This window comes from Symphodus melops, assembly GCF_947650265.1.
Source record: "Symphodus melops genome assembly, chromosome: 19".
NCBI classification, from domain to species: Eukaryota; Metazoa; Chordata; class Actinopteri; order Labriformes; family Labridae; genus Symphodus; species Symphodus melops.
The window spans coordinates 21,215,157-21,228,871 of NC_136709.1; the positions used below are offsets into that span (position 1 = coordinate 21,215,157).

Sequence of the window (13,715 nt, forward strand, 5' to 3'; positions counted from 1 at the left end):
CTTCTCTGCTTTACTTCTGATGGATCCGTCAAAGTAAGGGAAGACAAACAGCTTCTGAAGCACTCTTCTAGAACACTGACCACGCTCCTCGCCGCTCTGCTGTTTACTTCTTTAAAAAAAAAACTTCTAATAGTCGGCTCTGATGCCTGATGTCCCAGAAAATTCAGCTCCCCCTGAGATCGACCTCACAAGGCTCATCTGTGCTGCTCGGCTGCTTTCATCCAGCACCAACAGTTACCTGTATTTTTAGTACATTGGTGGTCCCGTGGGGAGGTTTACCCCCCCGAGGCTGTCAGAGTCATGCGTCACCAAGTCTGACTCCGAGTCTGCTTCCTTTTAAGTTTGTTTAAAAAAAGGAAGCTGCACACTCGTGCGCCCGTGTGTTCTCAAAGTTCACCCGACTCCTCACACACACCTCATACCTGCATCAGCTCTCGACCCCTTCAGGGACTCAGCTCAACCGTCACGGTGCAAAACGAGCAAACGAGCGAGCTGTTTTCACCACTTAAGAGCTGACAGTTGCTTTGTCTTTGTTCCTCGCACTTCATTATCGACAGCGGAGGAGACGCTCCTGCAGCAGATGTCGCAGGTAGTGAAAACAGGCCCAGGTGTAAACCTCTCCTGGCAAGACTTTCTCATGTGTTTGTGAATGCAGACTTGATTTAAGAGCTGAGCCAATCCAAATGCAGAACAGACTGATGGTGTCAGAAACAGGTTTATGTTCGAGTAAGCAGGGAGAGGGAGGCGTGCTCGATGATCCTGGGGACAGAAAGAGGCAAAGTGAAGCTGGACTCGTAACGGTTCAAGGATCCAGCCGAGGCTGAGTGTTGGAGCAGGGTTCTTGTAGGCGGGTGAGCAGAGAGAAGAGGACGTGAAGGACGTCACCACGCCGTCCAGCCACTTGAAACTGCTCGTCAGTGACGCTTTGTCCCACCTCGTGTCCTCCCGTTAGTGAAGGACAGTCTGTGGGAGGAACGCACCCCGACACAGCGGACCCACAGCCGGCCGCTGGTCATCGTCCAGCAGGTGCGGAGCATCTGTGGCCCCCGCTCTCTGCTGAGCATCCCGTACATTTGGCAGCGGTTCGCCCTTGTTTGCAGCTTTTCAGCCAATTGAACATGTTGAAGCAGCAGCGGAGCCCATCAGCGAGAGAAATCACTCTGATTGGTTGTTCAGCCGTGCGAATCAGTGCGTGAAAAGAGAGACGGAAGTGAGGAAAGCAAGCAAAACAACCGGTCATTTCTCCATCTACGGCTAACAGGCCGGAGGCTGGCGCTCTGAGTGGTGTTAGCGCCTTTTATCAGACGTGTTGTCGATGAAATGAAGCTGCATCACGGAGCCGGCTGAATGGTGTGGGGAAAAAAAGCTGCTTCATCACGACAAAGGTTTGTACATCTGCTGTGCAAGGTCGTCAGGTTTACTGTGTTGAATGAGCACAGACGACTGCAGTCTGCTGCAGATGGGTTTTCCTCGTGGCGTGTTAGTCGCCCCGTGGTTGGAGCGTTCTTTTTGTCCTGCACGTGGGACATGTTCGGGCAAAACTCTTCAACAGTCACCGAACATCGTTACATAAGTCCAAACCGGGCGGCTGGTTGATCGTAGCGGGCTGCAGCCTCTGTGCAATTTTTTTTTTTTTTGTTACGCAACGTTTAAATGAAAACGAGCTGATCTATTAAAAATTGCACGTTGTCATAAACAGCTTTGTTTAGCTCTGCAAGCTTAACGAGCGTAGCTGCGCACACACACACACACACACACACACGTGTGAGTCAGCCTTCACATGTGTGAGAAATGTCGTCTGCTTTCAGATGAATTATTAACATTTAAAACACATAAAAAATCACTATTCAGCTCAGTGTTGCTGCGTGTTATCACGGTCGTGTACTTAAAATGATTAGCGGTTTATATTGCTTTGCCGGCTGTTTGAACAGAGGGGAGACATCATTTGGCTGGGGCGGAGGCATTAAGAGGAGGGGCACCAGCAGGCTGCCCGCCCTGGGCCAAGTCTGGGTGGGTGTGTTGGCAGCTGGGATTTGATGATATGAATGAATCACCCCGCTGACATCGCAGGGACTTAATATCTCCCATCCAAGAGACAGACTCAAAATGCACATCAAAGTTTTTTCAGTCGGCGTGTGAAGTCTCCTGGAGACGATAAGAGACGAGGGGTTTGTTTGTTTATGCTTCACTATCGGAGCCTGAGTCAGCCTGCAGCCGTGCAGAGCCCGCCTCATTCTCATCTCTTCACCTTGTTTCAGTTGAAAGGTGAACGCCGTTTTTTGTGTCACATGTTAACTCCTCTGTGTCCGCTCGCGTCCTCCTCAGCTGGCGTCCTCGAACCCGGGGTCGTAGGATGATGTTCCCGTGTGACAGCGTGGATTTAAAGGTGGTGTTGGTGTGTCGATCATTTATGAGTGAAGTGATAACAGATAATCACCTTCACCTCAGAGAGGGCAGCTCCAGCCGGCTGTGGGCCAGACGTTAAAGTGAGGAGGGAACCAGTGTGAGAGCGGCGACCAATCAGCATGCAGGAATGAGGCGTTACACACGACTGACTCTGAGGCATGGAAACTTAAAAAAATAAAAAAAATTATTTAACTCCTCAACAAGAGAAAAAGAAACAGACGAATCTTTGCAAGCAGCAGAAAGAAGGAGCGACCATGGCAACCATGGCTACCATAGCAACCATGGCTACCATAGCAACCATGGCTACCATAGCAACCATGTGTCTTGTTACCTCTGAGGCGCCAACAAATGACCTTCTTCCTACTTCCACATTTACCGTGCAGCTCAGAGGATGAACCGGAGAGCGTGCAGGACGGCGTTTACGATCAGGTGATCCTAAACGATCGTCGTGGTGAACTTCCTTGTTTGAGGATGTTTGACATCTCCGACCTGAGGATTTCATGTTTGTCTTCACACTAGTCGGAGCGGACTTTGGAGTTAAGCGTCCTGGGATCCGGGTCCAGGTCTCGAATATGAAACCAGCCAAAGATCCAGGTTCTCAGATCTTTTGTGGTACTGGCCCTTTAAACGTGCACTTTGTCAAAGCAGTGATTTGAAGTTTGCAGTTGGGTAAAGCAGGTTCTTCTCCCGGTGAGAAGCGGTCAGCACACCGGTGAAATAATTCAGTCTTGGTTGAAAGTTCTTGGCAGACGGGAGACGCTCTTCGTCCGTGTCCGAACGGCGGTGACTTCTGCATCTGGCCGCGCTGATTGGAGCAGCAGCCATTTACATACACTCAGATTAAAGTTTCTTTGAGATACTTGAAGGAACAAAAAAAGGCTGACCATTCACTTACAAGTATTGGTGCACTGCCATCCACACACACACACACACACACACACACACGGGGGCTCTGTGGCCACTCATGCATGTTTTGGCAGCTGGAAGTGGCCTGCAACAGTTCATGAATAATTTTGAGTTTGTCATCATCGTCTCGCTGTTGAGCCTCTTCAGCACATCTGCAGATTCAGACACTGGCACTGAAATGGTCACAAAGGGAACACACACACACACACACACACACACACACACACACACACACTCGCGTGCTCTCAGAAACACTCACACGTAGGAGGCAGCTGGCCACTCAGCTGGAGCTGCGTGATTGTCCTTCACACACACATTCAAACGCTCTCTCCTCTCCTGCATCTTCAGCGCCTCACGCCGCCGCAGCCAGCGCGCCGCGTTTGTTTCAGCTCGATACAGTCAATTCCAAATGTCAATTCAAATTGCAGCCAGTTCACTAATGACGGATCATCCTCTTATTATTTCCCCCTGGTATTTGATCTCAGCGGCTTCGCTATCGAGCTGAGAGCTTTTCTGTCTTTGCGTGACGAAAGCGATCCATCACCGGAGAAAAGAAAGTGACAATGACCCGAACTGTGATAGGTGGTATTGAGCCTGCCGCTTCCTCACACACACACACACACACACACACACACACACACACACACACACACTTTAGTGTTTTCATACACAAACGTCCACCTGCATCAGCGTCACAGGCTGCAGCCACAGAGCGGCCGACGTGTGATTGACAGCGGCACAGAGTGGAGGAGGACTCGGCAGCACAAAGCTGTGATTTCTTCCAGCTGTCAGGGAAACACTGCTTGAACTTTGGAAATGTTGCACAAACAGACTGATATTAAAAAACAGGAAGTTGATAGAGGGAAGAAAATGTACTTCTCGCTCCTTATTGTTTGGGTTTTTTTCTGGCACGCAGCTGCTGAACATCTCGCTCTCCTGACAGAGAAGGAGCGCGTGATGTTAAGAGCCACCACGTGTTGGACTCCATGTCACATAGCGCCAAGGAGAGCCGAGAGCTTTGGTCGCTCGCTGCATGTACGGAGGCCAGAGTCCGACCTCGGCCCCCACGCTCCTCTCCCAGCACTTCCTGTCTCAGCTGTCCTATCCGATAATTTAAAAAACAAAACAGAAGGCTTCCTGTTGGGTGTTCAGATAAATAAATCAGCATTAAAGTTAAGGAATCACCAGGAGCGAGGTTGCAGAAAGAGACACGAGATGCACCTGTGTGAATCCGACACAGGTTAGAGCAGGTGTCACAGTCACAAAGGTGAGGAGGGAACAGGAAGTGTGAACGACCGGATAGCAGAGGAAATCCCTACTTAGCAGTTTCACCTTGAATTGTTTCAATAAGAATAAGATTTTAGCACAACATCACCGCGGCGCCCTCGTCGAGCCTCAGACGAGGAGGAGCAGCGCGGGGAGCGACACTCAGCCGTGACAGATTGAAATGTAAAAGTAAAGAGTTTTAAAGAAAGCCGGCTGCTTCCTCACGACGACGTAAACACAGTGTGCACATGATTCTTTCAACGCGCCGCCATGTCTCTGCTCAGCTTGCTTCTTGTGGCGTTGACTGACAGCCGACTCTCTCTCTCTCTCTCTCTCTCTCTCTCTCTCTCTCTCTCTCTGTCTCTCTCTCTCTCTCTCTGTCTCTCTCTCTCTCTGTCTCTCTCTCTCTGTCTCTCTCTCTCTGTCTCTCTCTCTGTCTCTCTCTCTCTCTCTGTCTCTGTCTCTCTCTCTCTCTGTCTCTCTCTCTCTCTCTGTCTCTGTCTCTCTCTCTCTCTCTCTCTCTCAAACCTGGGATTCTGTCCTACGGGGCTTCCAAAGGCACTCAGCAGGGGCTTGCCGATGTTGATGTGCTCGCTCCTCCTCCCCTCGCTTTACCATCCTCTCTCTCTCTCTCTAAAACTTTGCCCGTTTACCGTCTTACATTGGTAGGTGCCTCTCCTTGCTTCCTTTCCTTCTCCCACATTAAGCTTTGCACAGATTTCTCCCCTTCATCTTCTCCGCCTCTCCCCTCCGTCCCTCTCGTGCATCCTTTAACACGTCTGACCTGTGAGCCGGGTCGTCAGCCAGGAGCCACAGATAGACTCACAGGGAAGATGGATCAGATAGAGTGCTCGCAGCGCCTCCCTCCTGATAGCTCCGGGAGGAGCTGCAAGCCGCTCTGCGTCCCATTAATAATGAACAAGTCAGAGCCTCCACTCTCTGCTCCTCCTCCTCCTCCTCTTCCTCACCTGTAACGAGCAGGGAGGAGAGCAGCGTGAACAGAGCCGTGACGCACTCGGCTTGGTCAGGTTCACCTGTCCTTCACAATGAGAGGCTCACCGCTCCAATCAATCTAAATCCTGATATTCCCTCCACTGCTGCTGTCGCTCTTTATCTGCTCCCGTTATATTTATCATACTTTTTACACTCACTGAACGTTAACACAGACACGACCAGGACACATAATCCCAGGACACTTCACAAGACGGCAGGTTAAAGGCTGAGGTCTGTCTCTGTCCTCTCACAGTCAGTGGACTCGCTGAAAAGGCGAGGGAGGGGCGGGGAGAGCTGAGGGCTGAAGGCTGTATTTGTTTTAATCAGTCGTCACAGATGAACGTCTTTTTTTTTGTTTAATTTGAAGTGAAAAGGACTTTGTTCAATTTGTCACCAGTTCGGTTGCTCGACAACGTGTGCACACACGGAGAGCAAATCTGACACTTTACCTGTCGGAACAATTTGTTTCTGAAAACTAAAAAAACAAAAACAAATTAATAATTCTCACATTTTGTGCCCGTGCTGACAGAGAGAGAAAACAAGCAAAGCTGGAGAGATTATACAGAAATGTGTATTCCTGCAACATGCTGAGTCCAGCTTCTATTCCCCCCCCCCCCCCCCCCCCGGAGTGAAAGAGGGTGCACTGGATGAGTGCGGGGCAGAACAGGAGCTGCTGGGTCAGTCGACAAACTCATCAGACACACTGAAAATGAAATGAGGTCGGGCGGCTGAGCAGGTTTCACGTCCCGCAGCAGGAAGAGGCAGGCTGCTGGATTAGTATTCAGCTGGCTGCAGACAACAGAGGCGCTCTGTTGGTGTTTGCCCCGTGGCTGTTGTCTTGCTGTCAGGTTAGCCAATGACACGTCAGCGCTCACCTCTCTGGCCTCAGCAGCAGCAGCAGCAGTACAGTAATACACTCTCTCTCCAGTCTGCCACAGAAACAGACAGCCAGCATCACTCTCTCTCTGGAGTAAGTCAGGGACGCTTCAGCTGAACAGCACCAACATGTTTTTATATTCCAGTTGAACTGGTTCAGGATTTTTGTGACCTGTGTGTGGATAACAAATTCAACGTGGAGAACTGATATGATGGCTGATCTGATGGCAGTCTGGCTCTTGAAATAAATTCTGAAGGCTGCAATTTCAAAGAAATGTATTACCATGACTAAACACACGGAACTTCCTGAAGCTTTTCCCGGATTGGGATGAGTGTTTCCGCCTTTACAGGGACAGGAGAGAGAGAGAGAGTGGGGAATGAGGTCAGGGGGAAAAAAGGCAGCAGGTGGGATTTGAACCCGTGCCACCTTGGCGTGTAGCATCTGTACGAGCAGCTACTTACCCCTAAATAGCATTTACATGCTAGTCCAACATAGGAGATCACATATATATAAGTGGATGCTGTACAGGTTGTTCATGTCCTGCAGAACACACACTGTCGCTGCTGTTCAGCAACATTAACATAATGAGACACAAACGTGGGAACTCGTCATTAATTGGCTAAAAGAAACGCCTGTTAGCAAACATGACTATAGCAGCAAAGCATGTCAGATTGTAAGCTGCATGTTTCCCAGACTTAATGTCCACTAATGAGCTGCCAGAGTGAAAATAAAACTTTCTGCTTATTAGTCTGCGTCTGGCTTCACGTTCAAGGAATACAATCAAACACAAGCAATCAGCATTAAAAAGCAAACAGAAACGTCACATGACTAAATCTGCACACAGCTTGTGTTGTGCATCCACCAACACGTGTGCGGTGCGGCGTTGAAGTTGACATTATTGCTGACTGCAGGGGGGGGAACAGTTGGTGGCAGACGTGTGCTGATTAAACGAGCAGATTTGAAGACCACCAGCCAAAGTCAACATTCAGAAATTCAATAAAGAGCGTTGCTAATGCTTCATGAGGTAACAGACGCATCCAGCGTGTTCGCTAGGCCGTGGGGACGTCGGCGATAACCTCAAACACCAACAGAAGGGTTTAAAGTACCACGCCGCTCCTGTAGTAGTGGCTAAGACAGTTTTCCCAGAGGTAGAACACCTTTCTCTGCTGGAACAAAAAAAAAAAGAATATGTCAAAAGCATCGTCTTTTTATTTAAAGGTCATGTATAATGTAAAATAGAACTCTAACATGTGTCTCTATCTGTCTACAAACCCTCCAATGATGAGAAAAGTCCATCCTCTCCATCTTCTGCCTGCTCCACTTTTCAGAAAATGTGTGCTCAAACAGGCCGTTTTCCCTTTGTGACATCACAAAGGGCAGTAGCCCCTCCCCCCGGTGGGTGACCCTCCCACAGCTAGGTGTTTGTTCTGCCCTCTGAGTCTGCCTTCTCACCGTAAACAATAGGACATGGAGCCAGAAAGCAGCGAGTACACCCGAGCCCTTCCAGAGAGGGGGCGTGGTCAGACACAGCTCATTTACATATTTAAAGCTACAGACACAGAAACAGCCTGTTCTGAGCAGGGCTGAAATAGAGGAGTTTATAGACATGATCAAATACAGGATCAGAGTAGATTTACAACAACACACTTCACACACATGATGAAGAGGAGCGAGGACACTGATTGAAGGAGGAAGAGATGTGACCTTTAAAATCTGAAGCCCGGCTTCGATGGGACTCCAGAGCCCCCTGCAGGAACATATGGGTGACATCACTCAGACCTCGTCCATCAATATTAACACTCTATGATCAAAATACAAAAAGTAGAGACTCGCCCACAGATCTTCAATCATCAATCCTCTCGATAGATTGACGAGGAAGTGTGCACATCATAGTAATAACGTCCATGACAGTTGTGTGTGTGAACACATAGAGGAACCCGTGTGAATGGTGTTCCTCTTTGACTGTAGTTTGTGTTTTGAGGTAAAATGATTCTTCAGGTCTTTATTACCTTTGGGTTGCCGTGACAAGTTCTTGATATCAGAGGCTGACAAGAAAACCAGACATCATACTTTGATATCTGGTTGTTTTTACAGAGTTGATTTAGTCTTTTATGTGATTTCCCCTCGGTGTTTTTCTTCTTACAACAAATGCAGCCTGACTCACAGCAGCCATCAGAGCTGCTGCTCGGGCCTGTTGAAGCAGCATCCCACCAAGTGATCAATAGCGAGGTAGAATTTAATGGAGGCTGACCTCTGTGCAGCGAGCGTTTGATGTCTGTGCCCCCCCCCCCCCACCCCCCCCCCCCCCCCCCCCCCCCCCCCACCCACCCACCCACCCACCCCACCCCCCCCCCCCCCCACCCCCCCGACTACTCCTAAAAATGTTGATGAAACTGTAGACAGACTCCCACTCGAATCTTCCTCACTTGCTCGTTCCCGCCTACAATCCACAGCGGGCGCTCTTTTTCACCAAAGTGTCCCGACGAAGCCGCGATCACGTCTTTGAGCAATCACATTGATTTCTCATCGGTGGGATGTTGGTGTCCCAGCCTGTGAATTCACGTTGTGTTTCGACTCCACATACACACACAGTCTCACACACACACACACACACACACACAGAGCGCTGTGCTCCCCCGCTGGACCGTCTCGCCCCTGTAACACCTCTGTGACGACCTGCACAGACGGCACAGAGGGAGATCTGTCCGTCTGAGTCGGGCAAGGTTGGGTCGTGTCAGGAGGCGAGACGTAAAAAAGGAGGACGCGTTGCAGAGTCGTCTTTAAGACGCTGTAATGAGAAGTTACAGGTGGCACAGGCTGCACGCAGACGGATGTTATCCATACAGTCAGTGATATTCTTTCCTATCGCAGTAACTCCGGAGGATTCACTTTTCTAATTATCACCTTATTTCATTTTGAACGTGAGGATGGCGCTTCAAACAGAGAGACGAGGTGTGACCTGCAGGCTGATTCTCATTACTGTGTGTCGGGCTGCAGGTGTGACGGGGCGACTTTAAGGGACTCGGCCCGGTTTTATGGTTTTGGTTTTTTTCTTCACTTTCTTTGTTCGCGTGTCGTTGCTTTAACTTTTCGCTCCGTCAGTATTCATATTTTCCTCTCTGTCTTTGGAAGTGTTTTAATGACAAATGATTGGCGAGCCCACAAAAAAACAAAAAAGGAGAACACCATAAAGTTTGCCTCATGAGAGCACAGATTAGTCAGAGCAGAATTGAGTTTCAGCACCGAGAGGAATCGTGTAACGACATCAGAGACGGCGATCTGGATCCTCACAGACGTATTAATCAAAGCCGCTCGCGCTTACCTTCCATAAAATCAGGTTTCAACGTAGAGGCTTGAAGACGTATCGGGGAAGGGCGTGAACGAGCGGTTTAGCGCCCTCTGCAGACTCGCCCTGGGACGACACCCTGCATACGTTCTCTTTGGAGCGCCAGGATTGTTAACGCTGCATGTGAGGGTTTAAAATGGAGATCAGCAGAACAGTTGAACTTTAAATACTAGTCAGAGATGTGCTGGATAAAGCGACACCAGTGAGTTCTGACATCGACGTGATCCTGACACCCAGGTGTGTCCCTCCGTCTGATGCCTTCGAGACAAAAATGAACAAGTGACCTGAGAAATGTCTCCCTCTCTTTTGTTTCAAAGAGGACTCCATATCCGTCCACATTTCTCCCCGTCTTCATTTCCCTGCTCCGTCTTTCTGATCTCCTCTCTGCCTTCATCTCGTCCTTCACCATAACTGTCTCTGTCCCAAGTTCCTATTGTCTTCCTCTTGTCCTCTCTCTCTCTCTCTCTCTCTCTCTCTCTCCCAGCCCGCTGAGCAGGGAGGCCTTTGATGCAGAGCTGATATCTATTCACGCGGGTCGTTCATCAGCAGCGTGTCGCTCTTTAAGCAGCGAGCAGGAAGCCAGATCAATAAGATGGTTGAGCGGATGGGCTCGCTTAAAGAGTCCTCTTCAGCTTGGAGAGATAAGGGGGATTTTTTTTTTTTTTTTGAATGGATTGCACTCACACAGGGTGGGCGGAGGCGGGTGCTATATAGGCGATGAATAAAGATCTGAATGCGTCACAGTGGGTATTAAAATGGGCAGAGGCGTGCAGAATGAAAATGTGGAAGAATAATCGGTGAAGGCGGGGTTTGACTGGGAGGCCCACATGTCTGGAGGATTCATGCTTTAACTTGAGGTCATAATCAAATCCATGTTAAACCCCTACAGAGAGAGAATCCATGAACATCATCCCCGCGATATTCAAGGAGAAACTCGGCATGAAAACCGGAAAAAAAAAACCCGGTATATTTTATATTTCAAATCCAAACGTTAGCTTCCATGCTACACAAGGATCAATCAGACAGATTGAGCATGGAACACATCCGGTCAATCCAGGTGATCGTCCACTGAATGCTTCTGCAGCGTCTGATGTGAAAAGGACTATCAGTGGGATGAATGTGGAATTTAAAGTCTGTACTTTGTGTAACTTTGGTGGAACAAAATGTCCTCGGCTGTATTTTTGTCTGGATTTGACATGATGGTTGAATATCACAACACTGGGACCGAGTTTGTGTTTTTTTGTTCACCTGTCAAAGATTTGAGTTATTCTCGATGTCATAATCCTCCGATGTGCAAATTTCTATTTTTACAGCAGATGTTTTTCCTTGGGGGGGAAAATCTGAGTTGATGTTTTGGATGGCTGTGGTTTCGGCGTTTTGCCATCACGCTGCTGATAGTTTGCTCATCAGCAGCCAGCTGCCAACTCTGACATGAGCTGAAATGTCGGAAGTTTGGGCCAGAGAGTCGCAGGAGCGCTGTCGGAAAATCAGGAAGAGACGCGATAGTCTGGGGAAGAAGTTTGAGAAAGCAGGAGAGACGGCGTCTGACGTATTGAAACATGTTTGCAGCAGGATCTGTCTTTGTCTTTTATTTCTCCGGGTTTCTTCCCTGTCCTCTTCACAGCATCCCGTAAGTGAACGTGTGAAAGCAGCCAGGGGGGATGCAGGGAGCCAGGGAACACGCACACACACACACACACACACACACACACACACAGAGTGACACTGCTAACAAAGCACCTCGCCAAGACATGTCACTCCTACCTTCATCACCTCAAGGCAATTTCATGTTGAGTGCAAAGAACACTCAGACGCTTTTTTCTTTCTCGGTATATTTTATTCACACAAACGTTGAAAAAGATGAAAATGGAGGAGAGAAAAAAAACATGAGTGCTTAAGAAATATGAAAGAAAAAAAAGTCCCACTTTGCTTAAACAGGAAGTGAAAAAAGAAATAAAATAAAGCTTCATGCCTTTAATATTAAAAACACGAGGTGACGATGGATCATGAGAACTACGTGTGTGTGTGTGTGTGTGTGTGTGTGTGTGTGTGTGTGTGTGTGTGTGTGTGTGTGTGTGTGTGTGTGTGTGTGTGTGTGTGTGTGTGTGTGTGTGTGTGTGTGTGTGTGTGTGTGTGTGTGTGTGTGTGTGTGTGTGTGTGTGTGTGTGTGTGTCGTTACGTTTTCCAGCCTACAAAAACGGTTCAATTAGAATAAATTAATTCCTGTTCAGATTCTTCGACTCCATCCAAACACACACACACTCTCCGTCACCACAACATGTGACACTGTGATGCACTTACTTTGCATAATTAGATAGATAGATGGATAGATAGATAGATACTTTATTGATCCCGAGGGAAATTCAAGAAATTATAAACACTGGCAGCAACATGTGAACACGGCTGCCATCTTTTCCACACAACAACTGAAGATTGATCACACATGCTCTCTAATGATGTGATCAGATCGATCGCTCCGTTACTTCCTGTGCAGGGTTCAAGCTAGGACAGAGGAGGCAAACATCAAACTAAGATGAAACAACTCGCTCCAACATGGCGCCATCCCGATCCCAGTGAACATGTGACTGTAACTTCCTGCCATGGATGGCACTTGTGTTATTTAGTACTCTATATTTTTACTTGCTTTGTGGATGATCTAAACATATTTTTTGGTTTCAACACTGTTTTTGAGGGGGCGTGGTCAGACACAGCTCATTTGCATATTTAAAGCTACAGACACAGAAACAGCCTGTTCTGAGCAGGGCTCAAATAGATTAATAGATGGACTAATTTCTGCAGGACGGAAAGTGTCACACGTGTCCTGGGTACAAACGTGACCCGAGACGTTCCCGAGGCTCCCACTTCCTGTCATATCTGCTCGTTCTTTTGACTAATCTGTCCCTCTTCCCGTCCGTCCACAGCTGCTTCCTGTCCCTGCTCCTGGTGGCCGCCGTGGTTTGGAAGATCAAACAAAGCTGCTGGGCGTCACGGCGACGAGAGGTAAGCGTGATGCTCGGGTTTGTTGTTGTGAAACCAAAAACCTCTTTGGTGTTTGGTCCCCTTTTGTAGCTCTTTGATGCCAGTACGGAGGAAGTCTTTATGGTCTGAGGTGCTGTGAAAGACGCATCGAGGACAGCTAAAGAAAAGAGCTCGATTTTTATTGGCCTGGATCTTAAAGTGCACCATCAAACAGAGGCAGCTTCACAGTTTCCTTTTGTTTCAGGTCTTTATACTGAGCAGCTTATCTGACCAGCTGCTGGTTCTTGTCTTATCTCAGTCCGCCTTATCTCTGTCCTAACTGCTATCTGAGCAGGTATCATGGGGGTCCACATTTCTAAATCAATAGCTGATACATCAGTCCCATTAATATTAACTTCAGGACAGAGAGTGTGGATGAGTCGAAACCAAAAAAACTTAGCTTACATTTTTGCAGTATTGCTCTTTCATCACATTTTTCTGAGAGACTGGAATGACCGTATAAAAAGCATGCTTTTATTTTGAAATCAGGAGAGACATTTAGTAAAAAGAGGAGAAATAAAGCTTTTTCCACATGTTTTTCCACATGTTGCACTTCATATCGTATACATATACACCCCCCCCCCCCCCCCCCCCGCTCTTTGAACGTCTCCTTCATGTGATGAAATAGATGTTGATTTGTGTTGTTGTTGTGTTTTGACTAATAATTGAACGACGTGTGCACATGATAGTAACTCACTTATCAAACTTGCTGGCCTTCATAAATGCATAGATAACATGTCCCGCATTTTCATTGGCTGCTGTCAGCCCCTGAACATGGATAAGTGGAGGTGCTGTGGACATAAAGACGAGTCTGGGCAGGCGCCATCGAGGACAGAACAGGATTTTCATCTCTTGGAACAATTTTGGACAAACTTAAAATCAAGTAAAAAAAAACATCCGTTC

At 48.1% G+C, this 13,715-nt stretch overlaps 1 protein-coding gene across 1 annotated transcript in view; it reads left to right on the forward strand.

Moving 5' to 3' along the window:
- Window positions 1–683: 683 nt before the first annotated feature.
- LOC306840144 (attractin-like) overlaps window positions 684–13,715 on the forward strand; it is a gene marked incomplete at its 5' end in the record, with an annotated part of 44,216 nt that continues 31,184 nt past the window's right edge. The window contains 3 exons of the mRNA XM_079369238.1: window positions 684–780; window positions 953–1,082; window positions 12,716–12,794. Coding sequence (XP_079225364.1) covers window positions 684–780; window positions 953–1,082; window positions 12,716–12,794 — 306 coding nt within the window. The remainder of the gene's footprint in view (window positions 781–952; window positions 1,083–12,715; window positions 12,795–13,715) is intronic.